The sequence below is a fragment of the Diospyros lotus genome, chromosome 7 (genome assembly GCF_014633365.1).
Source record: "Diospyros lotus cultivar Yz01 chromosome 7, ASM1463336v1, whole genome shotgun sequence".
Lineage (NCBI taxonomy): Eukaryota > Viridiplantae > Streptophyta > Magnoliopsida > Ericales > Ebenaceae > Diospyros > Diospyros lotus.
The window spans coordinates 12,955,399-12,980,204 of NC_068344.1; the positions used below are offsets into that span (position 1 = coordinate 12,955,399).

At 39.3% G+C, this 24,806-nt stretch overlaps 1 protein-coding gene across 1 annotated transcript in view; it reads left to right on the plus strand.

Annotated features, from left to right (window-relative positions):
• The window catches only part of LOC127805993 (UTP--glucose-1-phosphate uridylyltransferase 3, chloroplastic), a 79,911-nt gene that overhangs the window by 23,233 nt on the left and 31,872 nt on the right, over positions 1–24,806 (plus strand). Inside the window, exons 7-10 of the mRNA XM_052342909.1 lie at positions 8,883–9,031; positions 10,128–10,286; positions 17,968–18,059; positions 18,168–18,265. Of these exons, the coding sequence (XP_052198869.1) occupies positions 8,883–9,031; positions 10,128–10,286; positions 17,968–18,059; positions 18,168–18,265 (498 nt within the window). The remainder of the gene's footprint in view (positions 1–8,882; positions 9,032–10,127; positions 10,287–17,967; positions 18,060–18,167; positions 18,266–24,806) is intronic.

Below are 24,806 nucleotides of genomic sequence, written 5' to 3' on the forward strand. Positions count from 1 at the left end.
TGATAAAGACCATCCCTAAGTTGTCCTTGAAGTAGCACACGACCTGTATTCTTGTCCTTAATCAAACACACATTGGAATGAAATTCAGCAATCACATTGTGATCATTAGTAAGTTGTGATACACTGATTAAACTTTTCTTCATATGAGGAACATGAAGAACTCTAGGTAATGTGATAATAGAAAAAGGCTTAGTGTTAGTATATAGATGTCCAAGACCAACATTAGATATAGACAATTCCTTACCATTTCCAACAGAGACCTTGTCTCCTCCATTGTAAGGAGAATGGTGAGTGAGACAAATTTTCTGGAGGCTGAGAAAAATGGCTATACGAAGTGACTCCTTGAGAAGAACCGATGTAAGTCATGTAGGGCTCATTAGAATCAGAAAAGGTAGCTACATATGCCCTAGAATCAGCAGCTGGAAACCTCTGAAAATTTTGAAACAAATTCTGAAAACTTTGACCACCAGCATTTCTTTGAAAATTTTTGTCAAATCTATGATAGCATTTACTAACAAAGTGCCCTGGTTTTTCACACAATTGACAATAGATCATTTTAGTTGATCTACCACGACCTCTTCCACCTCTATGTCCTCCTCCTCTTTGTCCAAAACCTCCTCTAGTATTATTACCATTTTGTGACGCAACTGAAGTCATGTTTACATTAACAGGAGTATTCATAACTGACTCAAAATTCACCATAGACTGTGCAACAGTATTTTTAGAATGTAATCTCTGCTCATGCATTAACAACAAGTACTGCACTTTTTCTAAATCTATTTCATCCATTTGATAGGTGATCAAGCTTACAACTGTCTCATACTCATGATCTAATCCATTTAGGATTGCAAGTAACAAATCTTTATCACTCAAGGATTCACCAATAGTAGCCAATGAATGACCAATCGTCTTAATTTTCAATATGTAATCATTAATAAACATAGAATCCTTCTTAACAGACCTTAGTTGCTGCTTTAATTGAAAAGATTTTGCTATAGTTTGGCGAGAATATAAACTCTCAAGAGCAGACCATACCTCGGCAGATGATTCACATTGAATCACTTGCACAAGTACCTCCTTGTCAATGGTGGAGAACAACCAGCCGAGTAGAAGTTGGTTTGACCGCATCCAATTCATATAATCCACATTAATCACTGGAGCATTACTATCACCAGCTAGATCTGACACATATTTAGGAGGAGGAGGTGACTTGTTCAAAAACGACAACAAGTCGAAGGCACGAATCGTTGCAAGAATTTGTGCCTTCCAAAATATATAGTTACTTGAGTCTAGCTTGATAGGTATGAAGCTAAACGCTTTTGCTACAGACGAGAAATCCGACTACGAAGATGAGGATAACGAAGTGGAAAAAGGTATCGGAAGTGAGGAAGAAGAATCCCGATCCAGATTCGAAGCCATTGACGCAAGTCGTAGGCTCTGATACCATGTAATGATGAATAGGTTTAGAGAAATTTAGGGCACAAGAGAAAATAGAGAAACGATCTTCAAAGAAGAATACGAATACAATTTCTAGCACCTTACAACGAAGCTCACTGAGCTTATATACAAAAGCGCTTAATTACTATAACAACAAACTAACCGCCTAAGCTATATAACACATAACAGAATAACAACTAATTATTCTAACAGAAATAGGCGCTCAAGCTCAAGTAATCTCTTTAACAGCCACGAGGCCACTTCGCGACAAGCCTTTTGCCGCAAGCCTTCACTTTTTTATTTTTTATTAAAAATTCCTCATTTTTCTCCCCTCAATTTTTCATGGCACAACACCTATCTCCTTGCCCCTTCCTCCATTGCTCCCCTCTTTGTTCATCTTGCTATAGTAGCAATTCCACCACAACAGTGAGATTGTTATTGGGTTGAAATTTTCCTATTATTTCAGCCCATTTTCAGCCCAATCTCCCTCACTATCTCTGGCTAACACATAGAGTGAGTTGAGGGATTCAACCATTCACTGGAGCGTGGATTGACTAGGCCTCCCGTGCTTTCGGGGGTCAGTTTGGTCTAACCAAAAATCTATTCGGGAGCAAGGTGTTGTTGTCCAGTGAGGATTCCAGCCTCTACGTCGGCCTTCTTAGTGCTGTGAGGTATACATATTAAACCCCCTACCCCCTATGGAATGGTTTAGTCTTGCTTTGCATATGGTCATTGGAAATGGGTCTTGCAAGGTGTTTTTGATGTTTCTTTCCGTTGCCTTATTTGCATTTTCGGAAAATATTTTTGAAAACCGATTAAACCCTTGTATTGATATTCCAATAGTTGACGTTTCCCATCAGAATCTTCATATACACTTCTTATTCTAAGTCCCCATTCAAAAATGCATTATTCACATCAAGTTAAAACAACGGCCAATCTAAGCTTGTTGCTAGGGATAGGAGAACTTGTGTCGTATTGAGTTCAGCTGTTGGTGCAAATGTTTCTTGGTAATCAATTCCATAAGATTGGGTGAATCCCTTTGCAACAAGACGAGCTTTATACCTGTCAATACTTCTATCTTTCTTATACTTTACAATAAAGATTCATTTGCATCCAACTAGTTTTTACCTAAAGGCAAGGTGGTGACTTCCCAAGTTTGATTCTTTTCTAATGCTCGTATTTCATCCAACATTGCAGCTTTCCATAATGGATCAATGAGAGTCTCTTGAATATTAGTAGGAATCTAAACTGTATCCAAACTAGTAACAAATGCTCGGAACTTTGGTGAGACTCTTGTAAGGCATGTAATTGTAAAGAGGATGCTTTGTATATGATCTTACCCCCTTCCTTAGTGCAATTGTTGGCCAATCTAGATCATTCTTAGATGTCTTACTAGCAATATTTTCAAAATTAGTGTTACCTTCATTCATTGAATCTGGATTGGATTGCTGGTTAGATTCGGTCTATGATCGGTGTTCTCCCTGATCTTGAGCATTTCATCTCCTAGAGTAGACACGAAGCGCTGTAGTGGTTGGTAAGCCAATATCGGTGGGATTAGGTGAATCAATGGGATTAGGAGAAGAATGAGACTTCAATTGGGTGTCAATTAGTTGGACTAGAGATGGGATAACAGTGACAGTGGAATTAGGAGACAACAATGATGATGGACAATCCTCAACATCCCAAGACTAACATTCCCTTGTGGTGAATTCACTCTCCACCTGAATGGTAGGATTGGGATAAAAGGGTTGAGATTCAAAGAAAGTAACATCCATAGAATGATAGTATTTTATTTTGGAAGGATAAAAACACTTATACCCTTTTTAATGAGGAGAATATTCCAAAAAAATACATTTGAGGGCTCGAGGATCAAATTTTCCACGAGCAGAGTAATGAATATGAACAAAGGTTGAACAACCAAATACTTTAAGAGAATTAGTGCACACTGATAGGATACTGATAATCGAAAGGAACTACAAGGCTGGAAGTTAACAAAATGAAAAGAAAGTGGACATTCGAGAGGTCCATGCTCTCCCTCTATATTCACCAGAAAATTCCTCCCCTTCTACTCTATATGCTTCTCTATTTAAAGGAATCCGTTGCCCTCACATGCCCCCCCCCCCCCCCCCCTCTTTTCTCTTCCCATTCTACCCCTTAACTGAATTTGTTGGCTGCACATGCACCAATTGCCCTTCTCCCATTTCAATATCCCTATTCTGCCCTTATTTTTTTGGTCTTCGGTATTAGAATGTTATGGGCTGCCTATTAGACACAAACTGAGAATTCGGGTAGATAGTGAGAAGAGATTGGATAGGAGTTTGTAACTTAAGGACTCAAGAAGGCATCTGATTGATTAAGTAGGTGGCAGTGAGAATAACATCCCCCAAAAAATGTGCTGGAACATGAGTGGAAAACATGAGAGACTGGGTAACTTAAAGGATATGTTGATTTTTCTATTCGGCGATGCCATTTTATTGAGGAGCATTGACACAAGAACTTTGATGGAGAATGCCTTGGCTCAAAAGATAATTACCCATGACAGAACTGAAATATTCTTTGGCATTGTCTATCCTTAGAATTTGAATTTTAATATGAAACTGAGTTTGAATCATGGTATTGAAATTTCTGAAGACTTGAGCAACCTCAGATTTTTTTTTTTTAAAAGAAAGGCCCACGTTAATCTAGTGTGATCATCAATAAAAGATACAAACCAATGATATCCTAGAACATATTTAGTACGAGAGGGTCCCCATACATCACTATATAACATGGCAAATGGATGAGAAGGTTTATAGGGATGAGATGGAAAAGAATGGCAAGTATGCATGGACAATTGACACGCTATACATTGCAGCAAATTGGAACTTTTATTCTTGAATAGTAAAGGGAACACTTTTTCAAGATATGCAAAATTTGGATGCCCTAACCCAAAAGGTCAAAGCATGGCTGGATTATTAAAATTGGGAAGAGAAACAGAGAAAGAAGAACTCTGAGAATCTAGATTACCAACTTGCAGATCTGGTCTACTTGGAGGAGTGCTTGTGGCTAGGTATAACCCTTAACATAGGATAGCACTGTCAATCATTCTCTCCAAATTCAAATCTTGAAATTCACACAAATTTTTGGAAAATTTAGAGAGACAATTATAATCCTGAGTAAATTTGCTGATGGATAACAAATTACAATTTAATTTTGGGACAAACAAAACCGAGTGAAGGAGAAAACCCTTGATTAAGTGCACTGTTCCCACTCTGGCCACCTGGAACCATGTTCCATTAGCGATTTGTACTGTCTACTTCTCTCTACAAGGGCTGATTTGAGTGACCAGCCTGGAATCTCATGTCATATGGTTTGAAGCTCTGGAATCTACAATCCACACAGCAGACTGATTGTTGTTGATAGGAAGGGCATGCATAGAATTACCTTTATGAGCCACGGTTCCATTTGTAATTGCTGAGGAAGATAGACTGCTTGGTGGCTGGCCAAAGATTTTTTGCAAAAACTCCATGCTCTTTACTTAAAGGAGCGGCTTCGGGGAAATTGGAATTTTCTTCTGAATACACAACATGCTTTCTCATCGGTTCAATGGCTTCAGGTTTGTTGGTTTGCCATGTAAATCCCAACATTTGTTACGGGTGTGGCCAAGTTTATGGCAATACTCACACTTTGGCCAATCCTTCTTCTGCTTCTTGTGATTTGATGGGGGTAACTTCCACGGGCAGCAAGGGCAGTGGATTCGAGAGACAGATTATGAGTCCCCATCTTTTGGGCACTTGCAGTTGTCTTCTTCAAACATATCAAGCTATTGCTAGTGTCGGTTGAGAATGCTGAAATATTGAGTGACAGTGAGATCTTCTTCCCATTGATCGTGAAGAACGCACTCAATTTCAAAGAGTTTTGAAGTGTTTTCCACATGCGAGTAAGCTTCCTTTGCTCCCATTTTTCTGCCATTGTGTCATAGAGGAGGAAATTCTCACCGATCTCATTAGTCATGGAGTTAAGCAGCCATGGCATAACTAAATTATTCTCTGTCTCCCATGAGTGGTATTTTATATTGTCTTTCTTTGGTTGCTGGGCTTCACCAGTGAGGTAATAAAGATTAATAGAGATTGTGACCATGGGAGGTAATTGTGGCCATTCATCTTATGGCCAGTAATGGAGAAGGAGGCACTGTCTGCAGCACCTGTGTGGCTTGGAGCAATCTCCGACAGCGAGGTAACTTTCTTGGCAGCCATAACTCAACTGAAGCGATTACAATGATAGGAACGGAGATGAGGTTGGATGTGGGTCATAGAAGCGACAATGAAAGGAGATGCCAAAGATAACAGTGACGACAATGGCTGAGACGAAGCCAAGAATGATTGACCAGGTATGATCTACAGGAATAGCGACATACAATAGCGTTGAATAATATACCTAGATTGAGAGAGAGAATCTGAGAACAAAGGCGATGCTCTCTTTGGTGACGGAGGTGGGGTCAGCGATCAAGACCGATGGTGGCTAACAAGAAATGATGATGACGGAGGTATGCTCTGATATCATGTAAAATTGGAAGAATTTCTTGTGTCAATTCTCTGTACAAATGGGGTATGTATATATACAAGAAGAATCCAATCACATCCCTACTGGATTGGACTCCTAAGAATCATCAAGCAATCTCCTAAGATTAATCAATCAGTAAATAAGGAAATTAATAAAATCGAATAACTGAGAAATCTTCCTAGCTGTAAATCTTCCTAGTTGTACATATTGTAAAGAACTAAACGTTGAGAAACAAGGTATGTCCACAATGTCCAATGTCCATGTCCAAGTTTGTCCTGTTAGGCTGCCAATATTTCAAGTGAACAAAACATTACATTTACATATGGAACATATGGAATGTTAGGTGAGGACAACACTTGTTGGGACATTGACTTTTACTTGCATCCTTTTATAGTAAAGTTAAATATTAGTGTTGTCCCTCACAACTGTCGGCACAGGTCATCTAAACACATGTATTATCCTATATGTAGGCAACAAAACACAAAAAAAAAAAAAAAAAAAGGAAAAGGAAAAGCACATATTGTTGTTGCTTGACTACAACAATTGAAATTTATTTATCGAGGAAGCTTAGCAAGAAGCTGGTAGGGCTAGGTGAGACGGAGGAGCAAGGTTGTAGCTAGAGAAGTTTGCGGCAGAATTGCTCAGGGCAAGATTTGATTTGCTGTCTGGGAGAGCAAGGAAGTATCCCTGAGGAATTGCCCGGTAGAAGTGTCCCAAAAAAGGTTTGCTGAAGAAGTCTCCGTGGGGACTAGGGTGCCCCAAAGAAGTGTGCCTAGCAAAGCTATTGTGCGAAAGAAGTGGTCCGACCGAGTCTCTGTTATCCAGGAGAGTTGATGTGTGCCTGAAGAAGTAGTTTGCAAGGCATAAGTAGGTTAGAAGGCACACAGGGATTTCTCCTACGTGGACCCTTCGATGCTTAAATTGGGTGTTGCCATAGTAGAGAAGAAATGCTGGTACAATGCAGATGAAGTATGCAGGGTGCAGATGAAGTGTGTGTGTGTTCTCTCGAAGAAGAGTGCATAAGAGTTGTTTGGGTTAGTTGAAGAGTCGAGGGAAAAGATCATGAAGACGAAGGGTCAGGCCTTCTCCCGAGAACAATTGCCTTTCCCCTGAGGATTCTCCTCGAAGACTTCTCCGGGGGAATTGCCCTGGAAGGGTAGGTTACAACACATATCATCCGCACCTCTTAAGAAAAAGAGCCTATAGCATGGGGACAGGGCGGGGGGTTTACTTCAAAAAGTTAATATTAACAGGATAAGTGCTTCGACTTAAATGATGGAAGGCCACTCAATTAGTAACTGAAAGACATCCTTTTCCTTTTACTCTGTTTCAGCTACGTAATGTACAAATGGTCTTCTGCGAATACCTTTCTGTGTGCTTTCAGACCTTAGATTCTGAGGGAGCATGCCTAGTCCACTTTATAAAGTGAAAAGAGGAATCACTCTGCCTGTCCAGCAGCCTTACTGCACAAAAATTGCAGACATTCTGTTTTTCCCTACACTTGTGACCAATGACGTCTCTGCTTGAGGTTACTAATAGTCAGAATTGCTTTGGAAAATGAAAGAAGGCTATTCTTTACAAACCAAATGGCCATACATGGAATTTTTGAATTTCCTAAAAAGGAGCTAATGGACCTGCTGCTGAGAAGCACTTTTATTGCCTGCATCTAACATATTCTATGTTCCTATTAATTATAAAATAAACATCTCTGACTTGTTTATCAAACCCAGTTAATACAAGTTACAGTTTTGCAATCCTAACCCGTTGAAACTTTTTTCTTATTAAAGTTGTGATTGCCAAATCTGGATTTACTTAGTTAAAATAAAATAAAATAAAAGAAAACAACTAAAGTTACAGGACCAACCATGATTCACGCACTTCAGGGAGAGACTTCAATTGCATTTGTGTTTTCAACATCATTTCATCATTATGCTTTTCAATTTCTTTATTGTTTTTAGGGTTAATTACCCAAAAAGATAAAAAAAAATAACATTACACAAGTTCTGAATTCTAGACTGAACTTTTAATTTTTCAATAATAGCCTGCTACTTCAAATATGGACTATCGTCTACCTCCATTAAATATGATGTGGCAAGCTGATGTGTAATGAGCTAGACAATGAGATGGAAATGATTATGCCCCATTAGACTCAGTTTTTGTATGTTCTTCAATTTTTGATAACTTTTTAATGTTTTGTATGGTGGAGTGGATAATTTTTGCCATCTCTTTGTTAAGCTCATTACACATCCGCTTGTCACGTTGTATTTTAATGGCAACATCTAAAGGGGGTAGATGGTGGTCCATAATTGAAACTAAATAAGAGTAGGATGCTACTATTGAAAAATAAAAACTTCAGTCTAACATTGAAAACCTGGGTAAAGTTCAACATCCTGGTAATTAATCCTTATTTTTATCAATTAAAGTTGCATCATGTCTTCAAATCTTAAACAAACATGACTTCAGTGGGAAGCATGCAAGGGAGTCCACATACTCAACCCCCAATCTGAACTCCCTCCCCCCAGATACAAAAAAGAAAAAGGAAAAAAAAAAAAGAAAAAGAAAAAATAAAAGAATCATCTTTGTTTGGTTCCTGTTTGTTGCACCCAAAATATCTTATTATTTATATATTTTACATAACATAGACTGTGCTTTCCAGATGTAGCTCTGAACGAATGTTTCTGTAAATTTTCTACGAGGAAGAACTCTCTCAATTCTCAAGTAGATTAGATATATGGGATTTTGATTATTGTCTATTGAGGAAATTTCTTTTAAGATTAAATAAGATAGATGGAAATTAATTTGTTATCTCTTGACATGAACATATAATTGGTTGTTTTTATGAGAATGGTGTTTTTTTCAAGTGTACTCTATTATGTTTGGTTGTTAACTACTACTGTTTACAGAAATTGGGGTTTGCTTCTTGTAAGCGGAACTTGGGTGCTACAGAAGGAATAAACGTTTTAATTGAGAGAAAGAATCCAGATGGGATGTGGGAATATGGTTTGTCATGCATTGAGTATACCGAGTTTGAGAAGTTAGGGATCACCAATAGGTATTCTCGAAATCTTTTTGCTCCATGCTTGAAAATGATAAGTGTTCAAAATTGCTTGATTGTTTGTTTTTAGCTTCTGTTGTACTTCCATGTAATTTTATATTACCAAAGTATTTTTTTTTTCTTCTTTACAGTTCTGTTTATTTTGTGTTTCTTAGACCTCTGCAAAAATCTTAACAAAGTACTTGATGTAGGACAAAACAAGTAGACTTTAGGAATTAGGAATGTCCTTTTTTTTATATTTCTTTTGTGTATTTCCTAACAAATATAAAGATTTCTCTTCCATTGGGTGAATCCTCCAGATTGAGTAAGAAGATCTACAAAACTCAAGGATGAGTTTTCTCCAACTGTGGGAGAATTGATGTAGGAAAAAAGTAGATTTTAGGAATTAGTAATTTTTTTTTTTAATTTCTTTTGTGTATTTCCTATTTTAGTTTTGTTTCCTAATTTCTTTTGATTTCTTTTGTTTCCATTAGTTAGCAGAATCTTAATGAGATTGGGATTAAGGAATCCTAGTTAGGAAAGGATTATAGTTATTAGTTGCCTACAAATAGTTCTTTAGGATGTAATTGACAGTAGCCTTGATTATTGATTTGATTTGAGTTCTCAAGTTTATTCTTGTGTTCTTTCTTTTGGTTTTCAGCATCAGTATTAATTTAAGGTAAATCTATGCAATTACGAATTTACAAGCACTGCTTCTAGAAACTATACGCCAATGTGTACCACTGGATGTCAATCTTGTGCTATACAGAGTTGAATCTAGGTGGTTCAGAACCAAATATCCATTTGCTATTAGGAAATTTTATATTTGAACAAGTTCTCTAATTTTCCATTTTATGTGGGGTAATTTTCCAGAAAATTGGGGCTATTTTCCAGAACTAAACAACCCCATAGATTCTTGCAAACTTTTTGTTTGTACTTAAAGAAGATATACTCGTGACCATTTACTTATTTTCTGCACGTTAATTGTTGGTTTTAACATCTCTTATGTGAAGTTGTGTAATCTTCTGGGTCATATCTTGTTCCAATTCCAGTATTTCTCTCAGCTGAAGATTTTACAGTGTTTTCCAACATGAATCCTGTTCATTGCATTAAGCTTGCAGGCAAGGTTCCCTGCCAATACGAACATTCTGTATGTGGATTTGCCTTCTGCTGAGCTTATTGGCTCTCACAATGATGAAACCAGTTTGCCAGGCATGGTGCTCAATGTAAAGAAGAAAATTACATATATGGATCAGTTTGGATTCCGGCATTGGTATATCCCTACAACTTTTTAGTCATTCAGTTATTGATCTTGTTCTTTATTTGGTGTGGTTTTATGCTATTTTCATCATGTTTTCAGATTTAGTTCATGCATTTCCAGGAGGGTGTACATTCTGTTCTCAGGTCAAAAATCATTTGCACATTCTACAGTGTATGCTGCCCATAAGTTTACGACAATATGATTGACTACATTCTAAGAATTCATAAATTAAGCATAAGTGAACCGCTGATGGGTGTATTTAATAAAAATATGGTGCTGCCAAGGGAATATACTTGAGTTATTAGTATTATAATAATTTTTGGGATCATCTTTAAAACATAATTGGAAGACTATTTTCTATCTATGCCACGTGATGTGGGACAGTAATGAATCACAGAAAGTTAACGACAGAGAGTTGATTAAGAAGAAGAAGAGAAGAAGCCAAGAAGAAGAATCAAGAAGCAATAAGAAGAGAAAGGTAGAGAGAGAGAGAGAGAGAGAGGGAGAGATCATATTATTCAATCATCCAAAGCTGAATAAAAGGTTACATTATGTTGTTATAAGATACCTATCTAAAGATAACAACTAAACAAAATATTATTATAATTTCTAAAATTAGATATAGTTTCCAAAGCTGAATAAAAGGTTACATTATGTTGTTATAAGATACCTATCTAAAGATAACAACTAAACAAAATATTATTATAATTTCTAAAATTAGATATAACTATATCTCATCCCTAAATCAAATAAAATTCTATTACCTAAACAACTATGATAAATCAAAACAAAACACGATAAAATCTAATCTAAATCTTACTTTTAAATCAAAATAGAAATATATCCCTATCAACATGGTAGGTTGATGAGAGGAATGTGAGCTTTTGAGGCTGTAGAGTCTCGGATCTTTTGTCTGGAAGGAATCATTTTTGTTTCTTTATTTGTGGTTGAGGATGGATCCTTCTCTCTTCCTGCTTTGTTTTGTTTCTGGATTTTGTTGATGAGCTCTAAAAATGGCATTCCTAGGCATGACCCTCCCCTTTTTGCAAGGCTTGGGGAAGGGTTGTTTCTTTATGCAATCTTTTATCCTTATTTTGCAGAGAGATTGTTTCCACTACTCTCTTGTACTTTTTTTGCTCTCTCTTGTACAGGATTCACCCCTTCTGGCAATATATTTCATTTCTTTGTTATCTTTTTTTACTTAATAAAAATAGAAGGTCTAATACAATTATATGTAAAGCATGTATATTTGTCTTATTATATATTATTATTATTATTGTTGTTGCTTGACTACAACAATGAATTTAGGGTATGAGAAACCGTCTCAGGATGGCACACGAGTGACTCTTCCAGACAATGGATAACCCTTCCAAGCAAAGGATGACTCTCTTGGGGGTGGAGGACTGAGCGATGGATGATGACTCCTGGGGATGACTCCGATTGATGACTCTGCTGGGTGATGGATGACCTGTCTAGAGAGAAAACTGGTCCGCACCCCCGCACAGTTCCTCCGATGCTTAATTTAGCCTCTCGAAAGTATGGAGAATTTGAGCTCAAGAAAGGAAAGTGAGTAGGAGAATTGGCGTACCTGAATGGGGGGAAGACCCCTTATTTATAGTGATGGATGAGGCCAACAGGTGTTGGGCGGCCTACTGTTCTCGACGGGTATCTCGGAGGTAGTTTTTGATCGAGTCTCGTGGGGGTTTGCAATTGGGTGAGCTACGCGTGGGCACACAGGTGCGCACTTGTGGCACCCCTGAGTGACCCTCACTTGAGGGTGTTGGGGTGCGGCCGTGATTGCAGCCATGTGTGCAGGGCCCCCTCACCTTGTGGCCGCTTGACACGACCATGCGTGCGGGGCCCCCTCGCCTTGCGGCTGTATGGCGTGACCATGCATGACGGGAATCCTTGCTTGGCTGCCCCACCCCCAAGTGACCCACCCTCGGGGGCCTAGGGTGGCTGCTTGGATAGCCACATGGTGTAGCCTATGCGCGGGTGGCCACGTGGCGTGGCCTAGTACGCGGGGGGTGGGTCCCTCGTCTTGTGGCCACTCGTCGGCTGCCCCCCTCGAGTTACTGCCACTCGAGGGGTGACGGGATGGCTTTGGACAACCATTCGGGGGCTCGGCCACTTTCCTCTGAGTCCTTGGCCCATTTTAGCTGATTTTTTGTCGATCCACACTGTAGATTTATTTTGTTAGGTATAACAATTGCTCCCTACTCTTTCTGTTGAGAACCGTGGGAGGAAGAGTATTTCGCCTACATCACTGCTCTATTTTCAAATGGGTATTTTTTCCTTAATTGATTTTTATTTTGTGCCAGTCTCCTCTATCTTCATGTCTCTCGAGGTCATCTATTGCTTTCTGGCCCCTTGGTACCACTATAAAAGGAAGGGGGGGGGGGGGGGGGCGGGGGGGGGCTTGGCCTTTCATTTGGCCATTGCTTCGGCGACTTTCTTGTGAAAATTCTCTCAAGCTTCCTTTGCATTCAAGACTTCCATACGGTACAAAACCTCCTCATCCGTGCGCATGTGATGCCCACGGGTGAACCTCATCCATAGGCCTTTTTGGCTACGTCACCCATGAGTGACCCTCACCCATAGGTGTCTTTGGCCACACGACTCATAAGTGACCCTTATCCATAGGTGTCTTTGGCCACGCGACCCACGAGTGACCCTCACCCATGGGTGTCTTTAGCTACGCGACCCACGAGTGACCCTCATCCATGTGTCTTAGGTCACCTTGAGTTCATCCATCTTGAATTAAGTTAATGAGCCATATCAAGAAACTTTGGGAGAGAGTAATAGAGCAAAGGCTCAGAAAAGAAATAGATGTCTCATAAAATCAGTTTGGTTTCATGCTTGATAGGTCAACAATGGAAATTATATACCTACTGAGGCGCCTAATGGAAAGGTATTGGGATCATTAGAAGGACCTGCATATGGTGTTTATAGATCTAGAAAAGGCTTATGATAGGGTCCCTAGAGAAGTATTATGGAGGGTGTTTTAGAGAAGAAAGGAGTCCAAATAGCCTATATACAAGCTCTTAAGGACATGTATTACGGTGCAAAGACAAGGGTCCGAACATACGGAGGGGATACTGAACCATTTAAAATTACAATGGGACTACGTCAAGGTTTTGCACTAAGTCCATACTTATTTGGTTTAGTAATGGATGAACTCACTAAACACATTCAGATAGAGGTGCCATGGTGTATGCTATTTGCAGATGACATAGTATTGGTGGATGAAACAAAAGAGGGAGTGAACACTAAGCTTGGGTTGTGGAGAAATAACTTAGAATTTAAGGGATTTAAATTAAGTAGAAGAAAAACAGAATATAGAGAATGTAAATTTAGTAAGAATGCAAGAGTGAATGATGTTATAATAAAATTGGAAGACTAAATCTTACAATGAAAAGACCATTTTCGATATTTGGGATTAGTGATTCAAAAAGATAGAGAAATTCACGAGGATGCCACACATAGAATTAAGGCAGGTTGGCTAAAATAAAAAAATACATCGAGGGTATTATGTGATGGTAAAATCTCATTAAAACTGAAAGGAAAATTCTATAGGACAGCTATAAGACCAGTCTTGTTGTATGGCTCAGAATGTTGGACAGTCAAATATCAACATAAGCAAAAGACGAGCATAGCGGAGATGAGGATGCTAAGATGGATGTGCGGCCATACAAGAAAAGATAAAATTAGAAATGAGGTTATTCGTAATAAGGTAGGAGTAGTGCCAATCGAGGAGAAGATGAGAAAGACTAGACAAAGATGGTTTGGTCATGTGAGAAGGAGACCAAGAGACGCTTTTGTGAGGAGAGTTGATGAAATGGAACAACTAGTCAAAAAAAGAGGTAGAGGCAGACCCAAGAAGACTTTGGGAGAGACATTAAAGTTTGATATGAAGTGTATGAGCCTAAATGAAGATATGACAAAAGACAAAAATACATGGAAGTTTAGAATTCATGTAGTTGACCCCACATAGTGGGATAAAGGCTGGATATGTTGTTGTTGTTGTTTGTTTGCATGGTCTTCCCCTTCCTTGCCTTTGTCGTCCTTGCTAGGCATCTATCATGTGTCGTAGAAAGAACGTTGTTCCCCTTCCTCCTCTTGCTCCCAGTGTATACATATCCTTTAGAAAGTGGTCCCGAGTAAAAGAGAGGAAACTAGCTGGGATCCGGTCTCGTGTCCGGATTCCTAACGACCATCATATTAGAGTCCCTACGCCAGAAGAGTTGGGTACCACCCTGGTAGGGGGCCATGGTTTCGGGGTATACTTGTCTTCTTTCCGAGCCGATCTTCATTTCCCCTTATCTAGCTTTGGCATGGAGTGGTTGGAATGTCACTATATCATTCCGGCACAACTTCATCCCAATGCCTGGTCCTAGTTAATAGGGTTCACCATACTATGTCATAGAATCGACATACCTTCCTCTATCCTCCTGTTTGGATGTTTTTATAGACTAAGAAGAGTGGAGTGACGGGGTGTCTTTTTTACCCTTTAAAGAATTGTGGGCCTATCCCCCCTCTTCTTAAAACTCCAAAACAAGATGGACTTCGAGTCTCGATGGATCATGGTCGAGCTTCCCCCAGCTGGAATGCGCCGCTTCGTTGGTGCTGGGATAGCGAGTGGGATGTTCGGAAGGAGGAGCTCTCAGACATTGGGACCGCCCAGGCTGTTCATCATAGAGTGATAGAAAGACTGTGTGCTCTTGGCCCCTGCGATCTGCCCGACCTGCTTACCTTGAAAAATATTGCAACTGCTGGTTGGGGTGTTTGGCTCAAGGACATGCTTGAGCCTCCAATCTCACTTTTGTGCCACCACCGACTATGCCCAAGGACGCCTTTTAAGTCGAGGAAGAAGACAAGAGCCGGGAGGATGAGGGCAGTGAGGAAGAGGATGAGAGTCCCAAAGAAGAGGATGAGGTGCCTGAAGAAGAAGATGAGGGGGATTCTTTGAGGGCTACCAATTCTCTACATGTTTTCATAGTCCCTTATGAGCAGTCCTCCCTTAAGGGTAGATCCTCAGTATTGTAGAGATTCTTCTTATTCTTCAGTGTTAGTAGCTAACTTGCACTTTAATCCTTTGTTTTGTAGACATGCATCTTTTCAAGGAACAGACACTAAAAGGCGCGCTAGGAATTTGCACCCATCAGGCGAAAAAGATCTTCACCCCCTCTTGCCACCAGTTACAAGGGACAAGCCTAGTCATCCATCTTGTAGGCGTCTACGACTAAAAAAGGGGGTGGGTACTTCAACGAACCCTCCCAGCATTGAGGCGTCGACTCTGTTGTCGGATGTGCTCGTGGCAGACCCCTCTCCTTTTGAGAACATCACCGAAGACCCTCCTAATGTCTCCAGCTCTTGAAAAGGGGAGGCTTCCAGCTCCCATTCCTCTTTTAGCTACGACCTTCAATGCATTTGAGAGGAGAGTTGCCAGCCTTTTGTTCCCTATCCCAAGGACTGACAGAAGCTAAAGGTAAAGGAAGAGCTCTCGGGCTACCCTCCAATTCTTCCTCCAATTGTCGATCCTCGCTTGACTCCCGTGCCCATCCTTGGCTATGTTTGGCTAAGAGGCAACCATTTCCAGCTCTATCCCAAGCTAATTGATACGGACTTTGTGAAGGATCTTGGGGTTGGTGCTCGCTTGATATATGCCTCTATGCTTCCCTAGGACAAGCGCGAGTTCTTTGGCAACTGGCTTAGCATTGCTAATGCACTCGAGCAAAAGATAATTGAGGTAAGCTGGCTTTGTTGCGTTCGTATCTCGGTCATCTTTTTTAACTTTGCTCTTGGTTTTCTAATGCAATGCTTGTGTGCCCAGGGGGTCCAAGGGTTGGTGTTCTCGAATGTCGTTAGAAGGGTGTATTATAACAGGGCAGAGGTAGAGAAGGAGGAGTGGAGGGAGGCTTAAGTGAAGTGGAAAGAGCACAAGCATCCCCTCTAGGCAGACATTCGGAAAATGGGGCGAGAGATGAACGACTTACGCTCCAAGTTGAAAGATGCTCGTGTCGACTACTCAAGCATGAACGCGGAGATTGACGAGCTTAGCAAGACTAAGGAGGCGCTAAAAAAAGAGCATGGCAAAGTGGGGGGGAGGGGGGGCACATGAGAACCTCTTGCAAGAATATTCCTTGAAGGTGGATGAGATTGCGTGTTATAAGAAGCAAATTAAGTCCCTCAAGGCTCAACGAGAGGAATAGTTCTCTGCAGCTCCGAAGGAGGTAGCGCCTCTTGATAAACTGTCAGGAGAGGAAGATACACTATGGGGGTTGCTTTACAAAAATATGGATTTTACCTTGCACGCTCCTTCTTAGAGTCCAAGCGACCTAGAGAGCAATTTCCCGAGCTGGACTTCACGGAAGAGGCAGTGGAGTTTGAGGCCCTCGACTGGTGCGTATACAATGACTCGAATCCCATGAGTTTTGAAACTTTCCTGAACTCAAATCTTGAGGATGATTTGATGAATTTAACGGGTTTGTGGGAGCTGCATGCCTTTGCCTCGCGGGAGGTGGAAATGATTGACACCCTCCAAGGGATTGATGATCAGGAGGGAGGTGAAGATCCACCGATCGGAGCAGCTCCCCTACCCTTTAGCCAAGAAGAAGGTGAAGTCCCGTTAGTGCTGCTCCCCCTTTCTCTCTCGACAAGTCATCCATCGCTCGATAGAGTCATCCACCCTTGGGAGAGTCATCCATCGTAGTCATCCACCCTTGGGAGAGTCATTCATCGCTCAGTCATCCACCCCTAGGAGAGTCATCCATCACTTGGAAAGGTCATTTATTGTCCGGAAGAGTCACCTGTGTGCCGTCCTAAGAGGGTCTCCCATACCCTAAATTCTTTGTTATGGTCAAGCAACAACAATTATATTCTTATTTATCTTTTCTGGGTTGGTAAAAAAAGAGTAGCAGGCATTTGGAAACCAAGTGTTAAAGGAAGAAGATACAAAAAATACTTGTTGTCGAAAGGAGATAGGATGATAAGAAGAGCTCGAAAGGTTTTGAAATTAAAGAAAGATGGGACGATAAAGAATGTCTAAAAAGGTATAGATAAAGTAGTTCCATAAAGATAGGATAGAACTATTACTTAAGTTTAAATCCTATCTTATCTGTTGTACCATAGTTAAATTTGTATTTTGTATCCCTGTATTCTAGGAGCAAACCAAGGCCTGCTCATGTATAAATACCTCATCTAAATTCAATACAACTCGAAAAACAGTTTGTGTGTTCATCTCCAATTATACCTAAGGTATTCCTACTTTGGTTCTCTTGTTTTGTTCACCAAGTATAGTGTTATTTTCTAGTTATGATTGGAGTTAATTTCTAGTTCTATTGATTCAATCCTACTTTTTTTCTGGCATGGGATTTTGCTCTGTGATTGCATAATTAAGTTGCATGCAAAATACTTTAATAGGAGTTCAATGGACTTGGGATTTGACAGTCTTGAGTATCAGTTAGAGAGCTCATATTACTTGAAGCTGGAGAATGTAAATTTTTATATTGTGCTCAGAATTGTTTACATCATATGTTACCATTCTTCCTTACCCTTGGTGGATATGTGGAAGGTTACTCAGGGTTGTTTTCAAATCTTCCTGAATGTTTCCTCCTCCTTAACTACTTTTTGACTCTATTTGTTGTCCTATCATGGCAATATCTTTAGCTAATTGAACTTTCGCTTGCACTAGTGTTTCTGGTGGACGGCTGGAATGCACAATGCAAAACATAGCTGACAACTTCTTCAGTTTATATTCATCTCCGTGTTTCAAAGGTGTTGAAGGTATTGAAGTGTTCATTTGTTTCCTGTAAGATCTTTTGGCATTTTGTGTTATTTGTACTGGAATGTGTTTCCTCTTTGTTGATGGAAGCTTTCTTGGCTGCATAACAGAACATGTGTTGGATACCTTTATTGTGCATAATGAACGGAGAAAGGTTACGTCTTCTGCTAAGAAGAAAAGAAGACACAGTGACAAGTCTTTACAACAGGTTATAGTTTGTAATTGTTTGTTGTATATCCTTACTAGATGACTATTGATGATATATATTTTACTTGGTCATTCAGCTTTGTTAAAAGCAAAATTTTTTGTAAGAGCGAGAAGTTTTGCCTTCTGCTACTCTTTATTTTGCATTATCTTTGTTGCATGCTTTCTTTATTTGGTATTACTCATTGCATCTACTGGCATCTTCAAACTATGGTCTTTCCAAGGTTTTGTGCTGCACACTTATTTTTGATGCCACCTAGCTTAGAGCTTTGGAAAATAAAAAATATTATGTATTTCTCTAGTTCTCATATATCATACAAGTAGGATATTATACACTAATTACACAAATATCTTCCTTAAACCATTCAACACTCCCACTCAAGCTGGACCATATATATTGGGCATGCCTAGCTTGGTACAAATGTAACTCACATGAGGATCTCTAAGCGACTAGGCGAGCAAATCAGCCAATTGATCATTAGAGCCTACAAATGTTGTTACTACATCCCTAGAGAGCAATTTTCCCTAACAAAGTGGCAATTAACTTCAACGTGCTTGGTTCTCTCATGGAAAATGGGATTAGAAGCAATATGTATTGCAACTTGATTGTCACAAATCAATTGCATAGACTTAATCTGGATAACGATTAAATCTCAATTAATCGTTTCAACCACATTAACTCGCATGTCATTAGGGCCATTGCCTATATTTAGCTTTTGCATTAGATCTAGCAACAACATTTTGTTTCTTACTCTTCTAAGAGATGAGGTTGGCATCAACATATCTAAATGTGGAAAATCTGTCACTAGTGAATCTCACCCATTCAACATCTGTATATCCCACAATCCAATTGTATCCATGATCCTGACACAATACACCTTTACTAGGGGCAGCTTTAGTATATCAAAGAATATGAATTATTGCGTCCCAGTGACTATCACAAGGTGAATCTAAAAATTATCTTGCCAGACTCGAAATGAATGAGATATTAGGATGAGTAACTGTGAGGTAATTAAGTTTTCCAACTAGTAAATGGTAATGCCCAACATCAGAAATAGGCTCCCTCTACCCTAGAAACAATCTCATATTTGGACCCATAGGAGTATCTACTAGCTTATGCCCAAGCATCCTTGTCTCCTCTAGCATATCCAAGTATTTTCCATTGTGAAAAATAGATACCTTGCTTTGATCGAGCCATTTCAATACCCAAAAAATAATTCAAGGGACCCAAATGCTTAGTCTGAAATTATCAATGAAGGTGTGCCTCCAACTTAGTGATACCAAGACCATTATCCCATGTAATCACTATATTATCAACATAGACCACTAGAAAAATGTGGTGACAAGACTGAGAGTGATAAAAAATGGGATATTTATCTCCATTCTGAGTTAGTTTAAACTCAAAGCAACTAAACTAAACTTACAAAACCAAGCCCAAGGCGACTATTTTAGGCCATAAAAGGATTTCCAAAGGTGACACACCAACTTGAACTCCTCCTATGCAACAAACTCAAGAGGAAACATAGCAATAGGGAACAAGGAGAGGTGAACAGAGGAGATCTTAGCAACAGGGGAGAAAGTGCCCCCATATTCTAGGCCAAGGACCTAAATATATCCTTTAGCACTAAAATGAGCCTTAAACCAATGAATTTGGCCATCTAAACCAGCTATAACAATATAAACTCTGTGACATCCAACAATAGATTTACCCTTTAGAAGAGGTACCAGGTCCCAAGTCCCTATGGAATGTAAGGTAGACATTTCTTCGACCATAGCATCTCACCTTGGATGGGAAAGAGCTTTTGTAATAGTCTTAGGAATAGTGATAGAAGACAAGAATGTCAAGAACCAGTCTTGACCGAGGGTTTGTTTGAAGATAGAAATGAGAGAGAGAGAGAGAAAGAGAAAGATGAGGGAGAAAATAGAGAGAAATTAGGTAGAGAATTGAAGAGAGAGAAGAATTCAATTATGTTATTACTTAACAACTCCCAAAACAGTTTCGGGTAGCTTATATATAGCTACTCTAAGACAGTTGTTTCTCTTGTGAATCAAGACAGAAAAATCAAGAAGATTTATCATAAATCAAGGAAGGAAGATTTGCCACAAATCAAGGAAGAGTACATCAAGAAGATTGACAATAATAAGATTTGCCATAAATCAAGGAAGGAAGATTTGCCACTGTTGGAGTAGCTATCAATTAGCAGTTAATTAACATGCGATCATATGTAATTAGCTATCATTTAGGCCTCAATTTTAGCCTTAATTTATGCCTTATTTTTAGCCTTGATTATTGTACAACTTACTATAAATTTCAATAGAAGGAGGCTAAACGTAACAGAGAGTTCTACTCCTAAAAAGGGTTTTCTCTCTTTTCTATCTTGTTTAACATTGGTTTTCTCTCTTTTCCATAGTTTCAGTTACAAATTGTAACTGAAAGCATACAACTGTTAATTTACATAACAAAAAAATTAATAGCCTCCTAAGAAATATTCTACTACATCGTTGCTACACCCACAAAGAAGAGACAAAGGTGGAAAAGCCAAGGGTCAAAGAATGATAATTACAAAAAATGTGAAATGGGATGCTTGATAATGCAACAAGTACCTTCATGAAGAGCAATAGGCAAGTCAATGTCAGGAATTGGGGGAGACAAAGAGGAGGAAAGGCCAACTGGCATAGAGGGTGGGTCTATTCATGGTTCTAGCAATTAGATGGGCTATGGCTATGAGTTTACATGGCGAGCACATGAATAATAAACTTAAAGATCAAGGGGGTTAAGGCAGGATGGAGCTGGTAGTGGAAGAGATTAGAGAAGATTATGAAATGGAATAGGTAAAGGTTGTTGTTACCTAATTATAACAATTAAATTTATTTGTTTTAGGGAACAACTTAGGTAAAGTCTAGGCAGTCACAAGGTTCAGGGGCACCACAAGAGGGACAACAGGTGCCGGGCTCAATCCGCTGTCTAGTAGAGTCAAGAGAACGTTGTGAGTCTTTGGGTGGCTTCTAGGAGTCTTCGAGGGCCTTGCTCCTCGGAGAGTCTTCGGATGGATCTCCGGAAGGTCTGCAACATAGAGATAGTTAGAAGGCACTCAGGGATCTTCCCCAGGCAGGCCCTTCGATGCCTAAGTCAGACAATGATATCTTGAAATATGATACGAGTGTAAATGTATGTGTGTTGTATGCTGTATGTATGCTCTGGATGGTAGTCTTCTGATGGATTTTCTCCCGAAGGGTTCTATGTGGTTCATGGTCTAAGTCTTGTGTGAGAGAGAGAGGTCTTAAAGGATCCAAAAAGGTCCCTTTGTTGTGGAATGAGCAAGTATTTATAAACACTTGGTGGTGGGGTTGAAGTCCCCCGATGAGTATCCTCCAGATGGGTCTGAAGACTCTTTGGAGCCATCAGATGGCTTGGGCTCAGGAGACTCTGAATGAGTCTGGGGCCTTGGAAATGCTAAGGCTCGACCTTCTTGGAGACTCTAGTCCCAGAAGACTCTTCGGGGTCATCCGAATCTTTGGCATACTTGGAATATTTCTATGGATTTTTGGGATTCTTGACGTTGATTTTCCTAGGGCACCCCACAACAAAGGTAAACTGGTAAATATTGACGTAGAGAACTCAGAGGCAAAGGGAAAATAAGGAGAGGACTCAAAAATAGTAACCATTTGCAGAAACAAAATAGCGAGCCAACTCAATAGAGTAGCAATGATACCCCTTTTGAAGCCTTGAATAACCAACAAAAACACATTTGAGATACTGTGTGGGCAACTTATCATGGCTAGGAGCAAGTTGGTGGACATAATAGTTACATCCTAAGATGCGAGGGAGAGAATACAAGTCGATCGAGGTAAAAGAATGGAATGAGGAACTTGGGCCAAGTGTGCCTACCACCATGGTGACCACCACGACATCCACTTGAGGTATCCCCTTGACTAGGATGAGAATGGAGCTGAGCAATAGCAAGAGTAGAATGGTCTATAGGTAGAGAATTGCACGATAAAACACCTTTGTAAAGGGTGGAAGGGAGGCATTGCCTAGAATCTGTATTCTAACTAGCTTAAGTTTCGAGCTGAATCCCATGGAGATAGCATTGTAAACATCTTATCTCGTTGCTCTTGTTGCTTTTTGATGTTTATATCAAAAGGCTGATGTCAATTCATTGAAATCAGTAACGAAAGCCTAAATCTTACCCAATCAAGTGGTCATCTCCAAATCATTGTGGCGACTATGAATTGAAGCACCAATCACATCATAGATATTGAGTTGTGTCACATGTATAGAGCTCATGAGCATGGGTCCAAAGAGCACTACACTCATAAAGAGGTCAAAAAATAGGCATCAATGTCGGCTCAGTAGTTTGCCACATCATACGTAGTAATTGGGCATCCACCTTTCACCAAATAGGTTGATTGCCCTCAAGAATAGTTGAGAGGGCCATCGTCAAGTGATTCTTAAGTCCATGGCCAAGAAACCAAATTCCCATAGCTGCAAAACATGTAGAATAAGTTTTCCCATTCAATTTCTTAATGGTAATAATTAGTATGCCTAAAAATTGGGGAACGGTGATAGTTGATGGCGAGGTTGATGATGAAGATTGTGTGGTGGATGAGGACATGATTATGAACGTAATGAAAACACTAGAACACCAAATCAAACCACAAATGAATCCAGAAACTAGACATTGCAAATTGAGATTGAGGGGTTGTGAATCAGAAGAAATCCAAAGCCTTAATTGCGACTGAAACTATGAGATTTGAAATAGTGAGGAGACGTCACAACCAGATCTAAGCCCTTATTGCGACCTAAAATCATGACTTGAAAACACTTGAAATGGTCCAATTGGGTCAGTTAATCTTGAAGAAATTGTGAAGAATCACTAGATCTGAGATGTTATGTGAAGGAAAAACTTCGAGAGGAGGAGTTGCTGTTAGCTACAACAACTGTCGAGGAGAATGATTTTTGGAGGTGATGCTTGCTTAGGGTTAGGCTTTGTAACCTGGCTTTGATACCATGTGGAAAATAATAAAGTAGGCTAAACCTATATTTTTGCCTCTCTACTTTCATGTTTTTTTCCATGTGACCACCCTAACTTTTCGTTGTTTCGATTACATCTTTGTACCTACATTTTCAAGTCAATTTAACTTCTGTACTTTGACCTTTTTTTTCTTTGTACTAAGCTGAATTTTTCGTTGTTTTGTTTACACCCATATACTTGCATTTTTGAGTCAATTTAATCCCTGAATTTTACCCTTTTTTTTACACCCCTAATCATCTCACTTAACTTTTTTAACTTCTTTACTTTGACCTTTTTTTTCTTTGTAGTAAGCTGAATTTTTTGTTGTTTTGTTTACACCCATATACTTGCATTTTTGAGTCAATTTAATCCCTGAACTTTACCTTTTTTTTTACACCCCTAATCATCTCACTTAACTTTTTTTTTAAATGTAAAAGTATAGGGGTTAAATTGACTCGAAAATGTAGGACGTAGGTATAGGGGTGTAATCGAAATAACGAAAAGTTAGACTTGTCACATGAAAAAAAAGTCAAAGTATAGAGGTTAAATTGAGTCGAAAATGTAGATAAAGGTGTTACCAAAATAATGAATAGTTCAGATGGTCATACAAAAAAAATGTGAAAGTGCAGGGGTAAAATATAGGTTTGGCCTAATAAAATATTATGTATTTCTCCAGTTCTCATGTATAATACAATGGTATATATATACAAATAGGATATTATACACTAATTACACCAATACCGTCACTTATACTATTCAACGGAGTTTTATATTTCTTGGCTTCTTGTAATTTTTTTATTTTTATTTTTGTATATGTGGTTGACCTGTTCATCCTTGAAGTAATGGAAATCTACATGATATTCTATTCTTTTGTAATAGGTGGTAATATACCTGTTAGAATCTACCCAGCATCATTCCTATCTCCCTATTTACTCCAGTTAACAAAAGTTCTATTAAATCTTACATTGGTCCACTTGGAAATGTTATTAGATATTCATCTCTTTTTCTGAAATCGGAATTTGAGATTCTGAGTTTTCAAGCCACTATGACACTGGTGCAATTTTCCCAGCATCATTCCCACCTACAAATCCAATGTGTCCATGTATCATCTCATAACCTTGGTGATACCTTTCTGTATGGTCATCTTGCTTTCCTTTCATAAAAAATTGTTCCTACCCAAACCCCACCAACTTCAACCTAATTTACTACTGACCCTGTCACTTATGTTGAAGCCTTCTATTCTACCAAAAGAACACTGAAAAGACCTAATATCCATGGCTTTTAGGAGTTATCTGAAAGTCCTGCAATTTCTTTAAGAAATGAAGAAAAATTTGTAGCTAGCAAAAAAAATAAAGCAGGAAAAATTGTACCTGTTTCCAACTACTAGGCACTTTGTTTATCATTTTGTAGCTAATAATCTAACACACCCAGAGACAAATTGTGGGCAGCCCAGTAGATTAAGTATTCCGAACTTGTCTTGTAACAGATTGTTTTCCATATACTCCAATAGGGGAACCAAACCAATGTCAG